Genomic DNA, 13,558 nt, shown 5'->3' with positions numbered 1-13,558 from the left:
AAAGTCCAGTAATGATACTATTATTTCACTCCAGCTGTGATTCAGACAAAAACAAGTTTCCAAGGCTATTCATTAGAAAACAGAAGTTTGTTGGGCAACGCACTCGGGGGAACAGGGAGTGTTACTAATCGGCTGAAGGAGACCTTAATGGTGCGTGTGCAGGGAGGATGTGTCCCACCACAGGTGGGTACAAGCTGCTGTGCCGCGCGTCCTGTTCTGTTTGTGCTCTGTGTGCTGCGCTGTCCTGTCAGGCGGCAATCCCCTGGAAGGGGCTGGTATCTCCCGAGCCTGCCCAGTCACTTCCTGCGTGGTCAGCACCGAGAATGCCAGGTTCCGTTCTGCTGAGGGCTGCCAGAGAGCCTTTGTTGGGGGTGCGGCAGCCAGGCATCCAGCTGTTCCAGTATTTCCTATGTTAAAGCGGTAGGGAAGACGGTGGAACAGTGGAGTCTCTGGGAAGGTTTTCAGAATATCTATAACTTCTGATCTGCATGAATAAGTGGTCTGGGTTGTTTTTTCGGAACCTTTTTAAAGTTTTTGTCAAAGACAAAGAAAGGCTCTTGCACATGGTGGTGTGATAAACATTGAAAATGGTTTTTGGGGGTTGGGGGAGTTTCCATCCTCTGCCCTTCGCTCAGATTTGGCTTTCATCTTGGCACAGTCATACTCCTGTTAAGTTTATGGTTTATAGTTTGGTGCAGAAACCAAACGTGTGCACATCTGCAGCTTTGAGACACTGGTCTGTTGTGAGGGTCTAAAGGCCATTTCCTGCTACCAACAGGCAGAGAGGCTCCACTGCCTCCCAGGCTCTTAGACCTAAACAAGGGAGCGGTGTGTGCATATATACAGTGTGTGTATATGTACAGTGTACAGTGTGTGAAGGTTTTCCAGGTACATCACTTAATCTTCTTTTCCCTGGCATAGCTGACCTTCACTTCCAGTCAGCCTGTTTTGCCACATGGGTACTTTGCTGTTTTGAGGCTGTTTAGTTGTTTTAGTTCCTAAGGAAGAGGAAAGGGTCTTGAGACAGGCAATGGGCACAAGGGCTTATTTGCAGTGTTTATTATACTCAGTGTGCAGAGTATATAGGTGGTCAAAAGTTATTTGTGGACAAAAAGAGTAGAAAAGGGAAACAGTAGGGGGGAACTGTGCAGCTTCTGGAGTGTGCTTCCACCACACTTTTCAACTCAGCACTGGCTGTCACCTCCTGCAACATCTAATGCAACACAAACACCTGTGGGTAAAAGTAAGGCCCTGCAGCTGTGGGGTATGCAGGAGAGCTACCATAGGAGAGAACCTGCAGAGCTCCCTCCTAGGCCAGCACCTCTGGAGGGGCAGCGTGAAGTGTGGGGCCAGGGGCACAATTCCCCCCATACCATGTGGAGCATAACTCATGGCCTTGAAATTGTCAGGGAGCAGAGCAGAGAGCCGGGCATGGAGGCCAGAACGAAGGATACCAATGCACACTGCAAGGGTGGGAAAGCTGGAAAAGGAAAAAGATGAATAGCAAAAGTTAGGAGTGAGGGAAATGATAGGGACATCAGGAATGCTGATCTGATGTTTCAGAGGCAGAAAACGCTAGTCATGCCAATGATGAGGAGTGACAGGTGGGACTGAAGAGGGCAAAGGACCACAGTGCATCACAAGCAGCTGGAAGCGAGGCTCTGTCAGCTTTCCTGCTTCCACCGTTCACTGCCTGTGGTGCAGGAGGAAGCTGGCCACCACCTCTGGGCTTCTCCTGCCCTTCCCCAGACAGCAAACACTTCACCCCAGCCTGCCCTCAGCCCTCACAAGCTCTCCGGTCACCATCAGGCTGGCAATGCTACCACCAGGGCATCCTCCCCTTTCTGATCCTGTTCCTTTTACGGAGCAGCCCCTGAAAGGCTGGGCTAGGATCTCGGCACATCATTCTTAACCCCAGCAGCACACACCACACTCACGGGCTCAGTATCTCTCACGGGCTGTTGCCTTCTCTTTCAAAAAGATCAGCATTTGGTCTGAGACTGAGCCAGGCCTCCTTCCCCAGATGCCAGAGCTGTTCATCAGTGCAGGACAGCAGGACAGTTGTTCCTGTCCCCATTAGCAGTGTCTCCTTTCCCCACCTTTGGTGGTATCTGCTGTGAATCTTCCACTGGCAAGGGAAAATTTTCTTACTTCTGTCACCTAGCCTTGACCCTTGGAGAAGCAGGCCACCAGAAGCACACACCTCAGGCAGCTGGACGGGATGTGTCACAGCAGCAGTGAGGATGCTGTGTTTTCTGATGCACCCTCCTTTGCAGAGCCCCAGGAAATGCAGTTCACAACAAGTACCAAATAAAGGAGAAACAAGCATTTACATTTTATATAAGCGTTTATTTACAACTTGTTTAACAACTGTACACTCTTCTATCACCTTGGAAGCATTAGTGTATTTGACTGGGAAAAAATATTAAACTTTTTGATTCCAATTGCCATTAATGAGGTTTTTTCGTCTATATACAGGTATGTATATTAATATTGCTACCATAACAATCTGGTAGTTACACAATTTGTAGATGAACTGAAATGGGAAATTAATGTTTTGACACTCTAAGAATTCATTCTTTTACAGAAAATATATCACTGGCAACTTCACAAACATTTATTACTTTGATAATTGATCAACATTTAATTCAGGACTGTCAAACAAGCTGCTATTAAGAAGGTATGAGAGTTTTCTATGCAGCACAAATGAAGTTAGTATATCAGAGACATGCTGGAGATCAGCTCTGAGTTGAGAGCTCACAACCACTTCATGACAGAGATGCCAGGCTAATCTAGTTAAAGTAGCCAGCTCCTTGACTGGCTCCACCCGGCATCTTTCTGTTGCATTAGTAAACTCAAACAACTTTTGTCAAGCTAAACACACGTACATATAAATGTCATCAAGGCTCAAGAACAACTGATACTTAGTCTCTAATCTGCACAGACCACTTGGAGAAATGAGGTACTGCTCGGCATCACTTTGGGACAGCTGTGGAGGCAGGTGCACAAAAAAAGCAATCCCCTCCTGCCCAGCACAGTGCCCTGATTTCAGGGATCCTGCACCCAGCCTGGCTTGGGGCAGGGTGTGGTCCCAGCCGAAGCAGCACTAGCAAATGAAAAACATACCATGCCTTTAACACCCAACTAAAAGAAGTTTTACTAGTAACACTTGCCCTGACACATAACAAGGGATCAATGGCTAGGACCTGGAAAGACACAAATCCTTCAGCTCTCTGCTGGACTCAGTCTGATGAAATGCTGCTGCCTCTGCTGCATGAGGACTTGACTCATTATCACCAAACCCCAGATCCTGGCTGCAGGCCACGTAAGACTTCACTGTCCCTGGCCCTGGTGGACCAGGAAAGACATATATCCCCATCTGAAGCCTTTACAGACACCTGTCAGCCAGAGCACCTGGTAGCCACAGTACCTGATACAGTATCCAGAAGGGAAAACACCACAGCTCTCACTGGGATCCTAGTTTTATCCTTCACTCTGCTGCCTGGCATGCTGGGAGTCCATTCCTACCTGCCCATCTCTTTGCCATGCAGCACAGACCACCATGCTCTGGTGGGGCACACATCTGTCCTGTCTCCACATCATTCTGCTCAAGGTCACGGACACTATGGGATCAGCATCCCTGAGGACTGGACACAAGCGGGCATCTCTGTGCCTGAGGTGTGGCTCTGTCAAAGCCCACCTGACGGGCCAGGGACAAGGCAGGCACTGTGTGTGTGACCAGAAGAGACTGCAGAGACAAGTGCACACAATGCTTCCTCAGCGTAGGGGTGCTACTACGGCAAACAGGGCTGGAGGTTCTTCTATTGCCAAATAAGTAAAACTATTCCTGGAGGCAGCACAGTTCATATCAATACTTCTGCCAGGATTAAGATCCAGGTGACCAAGAATGGGGTTTCTCTTTAACTGGATTTAAATCAAACCTCTTACGGTACACAGCATTCAGACTTTTCAGTTTTTCCAGCAAATCCTATGGCTTGAAAGCCCCTTTCCCTGTTTGTTATGCACTAACTCCTATACAATAAACCTCTTAACTTACAACACTACAGCACTCCCTTGTCTTCTGAATCTTGCCGGTACTGGATGTCCAATACAAAACAAAGATACAGTAGTACAAATGTGCAGATATTTAGGAATATTAAATAAGCAGCTTTTTAAATTAATATAGGCAGTACAAAGCATTTTGAGTTACACTGTCTACATATGGCAAATCTTATATCTAAACTTCAAAATACAAAGAAACAGCCAAGCTAGTGCAATTGGAAATTAAATAGCTAAGACTGTGACAAGAGAAAGAAAAAAAGAAAGGAAAAAACCAGTACAAGTGAAAGATAAACGATCCAAATTATAAACTGGCAAGGACAGTCTGCATAATACTGAAAGTGTAGATGACTTTCACACTTATCTCCATTCATGGTCTTTTCTCAGATTGTTTTAACAATTGTATACAGATTGAAAAAAAAAAGTTTCCGAAAGAAACCAACAACACAGCTCAAATGTAGAGAGAAAAATACAACAGCCACAAACTACTGTGTATATACATATTAAGGAAGCAGGCAGTGCCTGTGAACAAAATACCACCCGGTAGTTTGCCTGGCTCGGAGATTATCAGGTGAAACTTGCTTGGTTTTCTAAGGAAGATGGGATCGCCAAGCAGCAATTCATTAGTCATTTCTCCTGGTAAAACACCTCCTTCGCTTTACTTTATCTGTTTAAAGATTCAAAGTGGATCCCTTAAGGGTGCGTGTGCTTTGAAATTTTAACAGTAACCAAAAGGCCTTTTTTAGGAACTTGTTAAGACTAGATTTTTATAGTTCTGTATATGAAAATCTTGCAGGAAGTCTGTGGGTTAATACTGTTAATCAGAATTAAACAAAGTGGACAGGCGGAAGTAAGATGGAGAGCTGACACTGCTCTGTCACTCTGCAGAACACCTCCTGTTGAGTTGTGAATACAGGATTTCCTCTCTTCTAGCCTCATAGGAGACTTTTTGTGAAGAGAAAGAGTAAGTGGAAGTGGGAAATGGGAAAGCCACTCCCCAGGATGGAAAGCTTCTCTGCAAGTAGATCCCCCTTTGAAATCAGATGGCCATGAGTCTTAAGTGTAGAACTGGTTAAGTTTTGGTTATGTAGTCTGGACAGAAAAGCAAGTCATGCACTGAACAGTCCCTGTTATAATAATGCTGCAGGTCATGCAACCACATCACTGCAAATAAAAGAATAAAGAAGAAAGTTAAAAAGCAGAAAACATATTACTGTTGAAAAAAAAAACCCCAAAAAACAAAAAAACAAAACAAAACAAAAAAAAACCAGAGAACAGAGAACAGAACAGGTCTTTTAAAAAGCAGTTTAGTAAGGCCACCTCTACTTAAGAGTTGTGCAAATTCACGGGGAAAATACCTTTGCTAAGCAACCGTACAAATTAACAGGAAGGTTACGGGCCAATAACTGGAAAGGCAACAAAACAGCCTTGGTCAATATCTTAAGTTTAGCTGTAATTGAACTTTACACACTTCTGAGTAAAATTCTTCAGGGCACCATTCTCAACTAATATAGCTATGGAAAGTAAATTTACACAGCAATGAGCAAGTCTGAGGCATTCCTGCTGTCTGTGAGTGAGTACAACTGTTAAAGCAAGATAAAGTGAAAGGTGCCCACCCATTTCTGCATGTGTTTACGGGCCAAAATACAGAGTCACATCAACTCTCTTGAGCTCTGAGCACCACCAAAGGCATTTAAATTTCATCAGAGCTCATCCTGTGCACGAGGCTCAGCATCACTGCCCCACTGCAGCGGCAAGTTCTATCCCTTGCATGCAAATACAGGTTTGAATTGCCAGAAAACGATACATGTTCTTGTTAAAGTAAGCTGAGTCAGAGTCACCAAGCAGTCAAGAGAGCACACCACAATGCTGAGGAAGGGAATCTAAGTTTGGAAGGGAATCAGAGAGGTTGGCACAGTACTCCGTCCTCACCGATGCATCCTTCTTCCTGTGTACATTCCAGTGTAACTGGAATAGAATGCTTTACTGACACAGCTGCTTTCCCCAGGTAACACAGATGTCCCTACACAGCACTGGCACAGCACTAAATGGGCATTTTTGTTTTCATATAGCAAAGAGCAAATTGGCTTCACCAAACTGAAATTAGAGCCTGTTTCCCCACTTCCTTCTCCCCTGTATTGCACTGGTCAAAAATGATTCTAAGAATGTGTTTTGTGATGGGACAATCCAGGTTAAATAGACAGAAAAGAGTATTTATGCTACAAGTCCTGTAGCCTGTGTATCCCTCTTTTTTTCCTTCTCATTCATCCACTCAGAATACTAAGCATAATAGAAAAACAAACAGAAACACAGGCACACATATCAAATGGAATAAAAAAAATTTAACACATTCAACACATTCAAAGACCTTGAGGGTGTGTATTTTGAGCAATCATTGTCTTTTAAACTTGCTTGGCACTGCTTGGTGCATAAAGTTACACAGTTCAGGATTAATATGAAGATCACTGTAGTTTTTCTATAAAAATAAAAAGTTCAAGCTACATAAGCATGTACCTATTCTATTGTGTATAAATGAATATAACCTACTCCTTTAGTCTCATCTGGCTATTATTTAGCTCAAACTTACTATTTAGTAGCACTTCAAGTGTCCTTCAAGAGTATGTTGCACATACACAGAAGTGACACTCCAGGCTTCTCTTTGAGTCATTAGTACTTTTGAGAGGTCTTGTAAACTCAGGACACTGTATTAACTTTCAAGGATGTAAAAATTCATCTGTTAGTGCCCTTTCCTGACTAGAAATTCTTACCATGTTCTAAAAGTAGTTGTTTACCAATTTCTCTATTTTAAAGCCACCTGTTGAAGTAGCAAGACATAGAAGAAAACAGAAATGAAAGATATGAGGGTAAATTCACTGAGCATAACCTGTCACTGCATCTGCAGCATCTTAGAGAGTGACAAAGAGAATACAAAGCAGATTATAAATTTTAAAAATTGTGGCCTTACAATGTTATACTTAGAATTATTCTGAGACTTTACTGATACTGCTAAACAAAAGCTTTAAAATTGCTCTCAAAACCACTGATGCCTCCAGGTAATAAGTTTACTCTCCAGCTTACTAAACTTTTGTGGCTGTGAACAATAACCTCTGCTTTATAATATTTTAAATTATATAGCTGATTTTACATTCAAATCCAAATCAAAAGTCTGATGGTCTCATTACAACTATTTTGTAACTCCATAAATACTATACCACTGGGTTAACAACATGAGCATGCTAACAGTAACAACTGGACTTTATGTTAGCTCTTTTCTCTTCAAGTTATGTATAATAATTAGGGATTCAATTTCCATTTCCAGAATAAATGACTCTATACCTCTATACTGTAATCTACACCAAGTGGAAATACTTCCTTTTGTAGTGTTTCAGATGTGTGCCATGCTACAGTAGTTAGCAGCTCTTCACAGTGCTGACAAATGTCTGCTTTTTTAACAATTAAAAAAACCACCATTCTTCTTCCTGAAATCACCTCATCTGATTGCGAAGGACCTCTCTAATGCAAACCAATTAATAAAGTCAGCACCAGAATGGAAAGGCTGCCCAACTGACCTCTATTTCCCTCTACCAGCAGTATTTTTCATGCTGTATGTATCATGCTCTGAGACCCATAGCAGCAAGACAGCCACAAGAAATTTTTATCTGACAAATGGAATCTGTTTTCAGTCTGGAAATGATACCATATGCAAAGGAAACCGAAGGATATGCAATTTTCCAAATGACTTTACATGCACAGCAAACAGCTGCAGAGCAAACTCCAATTTGCCACCAGAGCCAACTAATGCAGAAATATGCTTCAGGGTAGTCCTGCACTACCTTGGCAAGGCCCAAAGGTGAAGATAGTATCTGGATCACAGTGAAGCTCACAGCAACACCATCCTCCAGAAGATGAGGATTTCAATTACAGCAGTCAGCACAAGCTCCTACCGATCCACTGACTACCATCTGACACCAGGACAATTTTCCTGGGAAGCTATCTTGGCTACAGTCACGTGCTGTCTCAGTGCCCATGGGATGGTACGATTTGTCAAGTTTCCTAGAGCCCTCCAATCAACATTCATTCATTCACTGCCTAATTCAATGAGCTGATACATTTTAAAAGTGTACTTTATATCCCAGTATCTTAATGAATAATTAAAAAAAAATTAAAGAAAAACATAGGATTAAACTAGATAAGTCCTCAGTGTCTCCAAATGGTTCAATGGAGCTGGTAGAAGAGTAAAACTTTACAGGGTTTCACTGTACCAGATGCAAGAAGTCTGAGGTTGTAGTGGCTGATAATGACACTTCTACCTTATATATGGGTGAAACCTCTAATAGTTACTCAATTAAAATTAAAATTGAATTAAAAAGATAAAAATCTTCTTTCTAGCTCAATAAGCTCTGGTTCTTCTTCATTCGTTTTGAATTGAAAACCAAATACAAAATGCTGAAAGAATGCTCTTCTGATTTTTGTACTGACTATTTGCTTGCATCTGCCTCCTCCACTTTCAGACCAAAGAAATCATGCCTTATTGTTAGTCATAACCTGCAGGATCTCTGACAAACTTCTGCTACTTTTCTGGACTTCCAGAGGGAAGGAGGACCACAGGAGTAAGGCAATCCAATCAGCCATGCCAGGATATGTTCTTGATTCCTTAAGAGTGACAAACTGGAGGCACGGCTAGGATCCTACCTAGAACACGACATTTGCTCCAAAAATCCTCACCACTTGGAAGTATATCCTGATAGATCTTTTCAGCTACTTATTTATGCAATGCTTGGTGAGGAAAATGCCTGCTAAATATGTTTAGGAGAGTTTATAAGTACAATCTTACTGCAAAACACAGAGTCCACATTCTACCTAAAACACATGTGCAAAACCCAAAAAGAAGTCAGTCCTGCATAGCTGACTGAGTGCAAAAATACCTCCCTCATCAATCCTTGCAAAAAATCAATATGTTTGGCAGGAATAAAAAATCTCTATACGTAAGTAAAATTGAAATACTGTTTTGCTTCATAAGAAAAAGGAAAGTTAGCCACATTCAGGGTAGTCTCCCTCCAAATCACTAAGAAGAAGAAAATCAAGTGATGATATTAAAATATCTTACAACTACCAAGTCACAGAAAATGTCAACACATTGGGAAAATTAAACTCACTTAAAATCATTCTGGAAGCTGTTAGGTGTATAGTCTCATATACTGGAGAACACAGGAAAAGCAAAAGGTATATGCACAAGTCAAAATACCAAGGACTTTAAAATTGCAAAAAAACTTAAATTTTCTTGACAGCTTACACATACCACTTACTATTTGAGATCATAATAAAACATTAATAGGAATAGTCACTGTTAATTCTTTCATACACATATAAAAATGCCAGTGGCTCCTTACAGAACAGAGAGCCACAAAAAACTTGCAGAAGCATTACTGCTAACACGAGTGACACTTAAACAGGACAAGAATGCCATTTGATTATTTCCAAACAAAATGAAAGGTATCTTGTAGCCATTATATATTTATTTCATTTTGTATAAGCGAAGTTTTATGTTCCAGATGTGTGTTTACCTTTTTTGGGGGGCTGGGTTTCTTTTTTTTTTTTCTTTTACTTATGGAATTTTTCCCCAGTAAGTTGCTAGGAAACGAACTACTGGGTACTTGTGAATACTTCTGGGTACTTGGGAAAGACAAAAGAAAGTGGCTGAAGTCGGGAGAGGAGTGTAGCATCTGGCTACACTTCTTTTTTCCTCGGGGACTTTCTCTCCTGAGGGGAGACGTCTTTGCACTGTGGATGGAACACACAACCTTTAAATTAAATTACTTCAGTTTTGACAGCACTTACAAAATACATGTTATGATCCAAGTGGTTATGTGTTGCTATCAAGAAAAGAGGGAACTTGAAATATTTTTTTTCGGTAATGTCTGACTGGATATGCTAAAAACTCAACTCTCCACAGAAGTACATGAACTGGACTGTACATCTGAACCCATCATCCTTTTGGGTCAGGAACTAAGCTTCAGCTCTAAACAATGAAAATATTTATCCTAAAAAAAACCATTTTTCTGCTATCTTTTATTGTCACTAATTAAAACCTATAGGAAAGATTAAGGGCAGATCTGTAGATTAAGATCTGAAAGATCTGAGGGCAGAAAGATCTGAGGGCAGAAAGATCTGAGGGCAGAAAGATCTGAGGGCAGATACCTCAGCACAGTGCCCAGAGAAGTACTCTCAAGAACTCCTCAGCTGTCTTTCCTCTGATCTGGAGAACCTTTTCTCTTTAAGCTCATTTGTGGGATCTTTTTTCTGCGGTGTGTTAGGACAGGATACAGCATTGGCTTAGTAATTACTACTACAATTCCGATGTAAATAATCTTTCTTGCCCCAGGGGAAAAAAAGTATTCCTAAAAACTTCTCAGAACTATCTAAAGTACTGAGAAAATTCTGCTCCATAGGCTGAGGCTTTTGCTTATATTCTTGAGTTACTCAAGACAAATAGGGAACATACAGTGGTTGCTCCCTTATGTATGTATTTATTCCCTGGAATCACAGTCTGAGCTCCTTTTTCTTAATACACGCTGATTACAAAGATACATAACAAGCAAGCAAAATAATGAAGCTGAACTCTTTGAATAAAGAAGCTGTTCTTGTGAAAGAGAAGGTTTAATGATGTTCACCACTTGAATTCATCCACACACAAAGATTAAGAATGGATGTATGCAGCAAATTAAAGAGGTAAAGCACTGAAGAAAAAAGGATTGAATTCCTCTTAATTACTAATAGAATACATAACAAATGACTTACCAGAACCAGACAGCAACTGAGTATATTTTTTAAAGAGTGCAGTACATTTTTAGGTTTTTATGTTCAGCACAAATTCTGGGAAATACCAGAATTTCTGCATGTTTGTAGATTCTCAAAGACAAAATGATTGTTCTCTTTCCTAACAGCTACCATGGGCAACAATAAAGCTCAGATGCAATATGAGTTTTGTGTTGCTCTTTGATGCTATTTAATGATGCTATCTATTTTTTAAGAGAACTACAGAAAACACTTCAGTGTCTTATCTTCGAGGGAAAAGGAAAGATAGAATCACAAAGAGGACAAAAGCCAGCAACCACCAGAAGCAAAAGAAGCTATGAGAGACTGGAAAGTAAAAGCCTAAGACAAGGCTTCTAACCAGCATCTGTTCATCTCCTAACTCTCAGTGGTATTAGCCTGTCATCAAAACTTTGGAGGCAAAACAGCAAAACAAATATTAACATAATAATTATAAAAGCAATTACTTTCATTCTAGTGTGCCGACTGGATTCAAGTTCTTTTGGATCTCCACCTAACTAACAGCAATAAGTAATTTGATTATAAGACAAAATTAAGAGATAAAACTTCCCATTAAGGTTCCATCCCATTCTTTCACAAATAGCCCTTGGCAGTTTTGTAACAGAAAAATTAGTTAGATTAAAATTAAAATAGAGCTTTAGGTATTCTTAGGTTCTTGCTCTGGGTGATATAAAATGCTGTAACCTCAAACAGAAGCACCAAATTCCCTTAGAGGAGTGGTCTTGCTCCTGTTCACATACAGCAAGTAATAGAGAGTTCTTCAAGTTATTAAAATCAATTGCACAACAAAATAAGTAAACACTATCACACATCAACTGTAATCATTTAGATGAGTACAGAATGCATTTTGTATACAGAGCATTTTGTATCTCAGTAAGAGACAGCAGATTGAGCATATCACCTCACTGAGCTACAGAAATTACCCACAACTTCCTTTGCATTGTTATCTTTCTGCACACAAGAAACTTGCCATGTCTCATCTCATTTTTGAAAGCCCACACCAGTTATATACTGCATAAGTACAGAAAACTTTTAGAAAACCATTTTTCCCAAATGTAAGGAATAAAATACAAAACTATACGTAGAATTCAGTATCTGTTTTCTGGGTGGGGTGCGTGATGGTGAGTGTGGGGGTGTAACTGGAACTGAAAATATTTTTCAGACACATACTGAATGAATTTCTTAGCCCAGATTAAAGCAGATGATGCACTTGAGGATAAAACAATAGTACCTAAAAATGTAATTCACCTGTTTATTACCTTTTAATCTAGGTGTGCTTGTTTTAATTATCCACTGCTCATTCTACCAAAGTTCAAATTAAAACAGACATTCAGATGATTGATAAATGCTAGTATCTTTTCTCTAAAGGGATTTATGCAAAAAGAAACGCCTCCACTAATAACGACCTTAAAATCAAGTGAAAGAATAAATTTATAACCAACTGCCCGTGCATTAGAGTCCAAACAGTCTCTAAAGAAAAACCTAAATTGAAAACCAGTCCCTAAATTTAAAACCGAATCACAATAAGATGTATAAATATGAAACTTCCAGTCAGCAAATACTTAGGTTCTCTATGTCCATCGACTCTTTGACAAAAATGATAGGGAATGCATAGAATTGGTCAGGAAAAAAAGCACAACTTTGTAGGAACAGAACCTAAATAGGAGGAGTCTCCATCCATTGAACAACATGAAGGTGTTACAACAATTAATCAGCTATGCACTAAAAAGGCAGTACAAATCACAGCCAGTTTCCAACGAAGTCAGCAATAAACTCACCTGAAGGCACTGGTACCATTAGTAAGGCAACTGATACAATTATACCCTGAATCAATATATTAAATGTGAGTATTTTAGTAGGGGATGACAACTGGAATACATTAACAATATTAACTGGGGCCTTGATCCATTACATACTGTTCATCCATAATCATAAAATTTTAAAACAAATGTCCTTCTGAAATGGATGATAGAGTAGCTGATTAGCACATCCTAAATACTTCTCCACCTTTTTAGAATATGTATCTAAGCATATGCTTGACAAATAAGAGTGGAATAAACCATTTGAAAATACTCATCTCTACCAGCAAAAGAGGTGACACCAATTGATAAGAAAAACCTGGAAAAAGATCATCCTACTTCAATAAATGCCAAGAATAAGAGCAAACTTTGAACTTAGAAGATTTAAAAAAATCCCCAATCTTTCTTTTTGCATTGGTGAATTTTTAGTATTAAATATATTTCACAATAGTATTATAATCCAACTTTGCATGTCTGTAATGAGATTTCAGCATTTTTCTGAAGCAACAGGATAGCAGATGAAATAAAAAGCAAATTCCCTTTGAACAAAAACAGTCTTATAAAGCATAACAACCCTTACAGGCACAAAAGTACCAACTGTAATAAGAAATCTACATTGTCATATGGTCCACATGAGTTTTTTGTAAGAGACCAGGCTTCATACAAATAAGACTGTTATTATACAGCACTCCTCTAGATGTTTTCAAAATTTTGGCACATTCAGAAAACGCAGAGAAAAATGAACTCCAAAAAATATAAGCAAGGGGCATAACAGAGCAATGAGAAAGCATAATATAACCCTTTCCTGAATGGTAAAATAATAGCAGTAACAAGGGAGAAAGAGAAAGGATGCTGGTTTATTTCCT

At 40.0% G+C, this 13,558-nt stretch overlaps 1 protein-coding gene across 1 annotated transcript in view; it reads right to left on the bottom strand.

The window, feature by feature from the left end:
• Positions 1-2,328: 2,328 nt before the first annotated feature.
• Positions 2,329-13,558, bottom strand: part of HOOK3 (hook microtubule tethering protein 3) — a 945,081-nt gene continuing 933,851 nt past the window's right edge. The window contains exon 23 of the mRNA XM_050987360.1: positions 2,329-5,223. Within this exon, the coding sequence (XP_050843317.1) occupies positions 5,208-5,223 (16 nt within the window). The 3' untranslated portion in view covers positions 2,329-5,207. The remainder of the gene's footprint in view (positions 5,224-13,558) is intronic.

The sequence above is a fragment of the Serinus canaria genome, chromosome Z (genome assembly GCF_022539315.1).
Source record: "Serinus canaria isolate serCan28SL12 chromosome Z, serCan2020, whole genome shotgun sequence".
NCBI classification, from domain to species: Eukaryota; Metazoa; Chordata; class Aves; order Passeriformes; family Fringillidae; genus Serinus; species Serinus canaria.
Note: the sequence above shows the minus strand (reverse complement) of the source record. Positions and strands in the feature narration are given on the sequence as shown.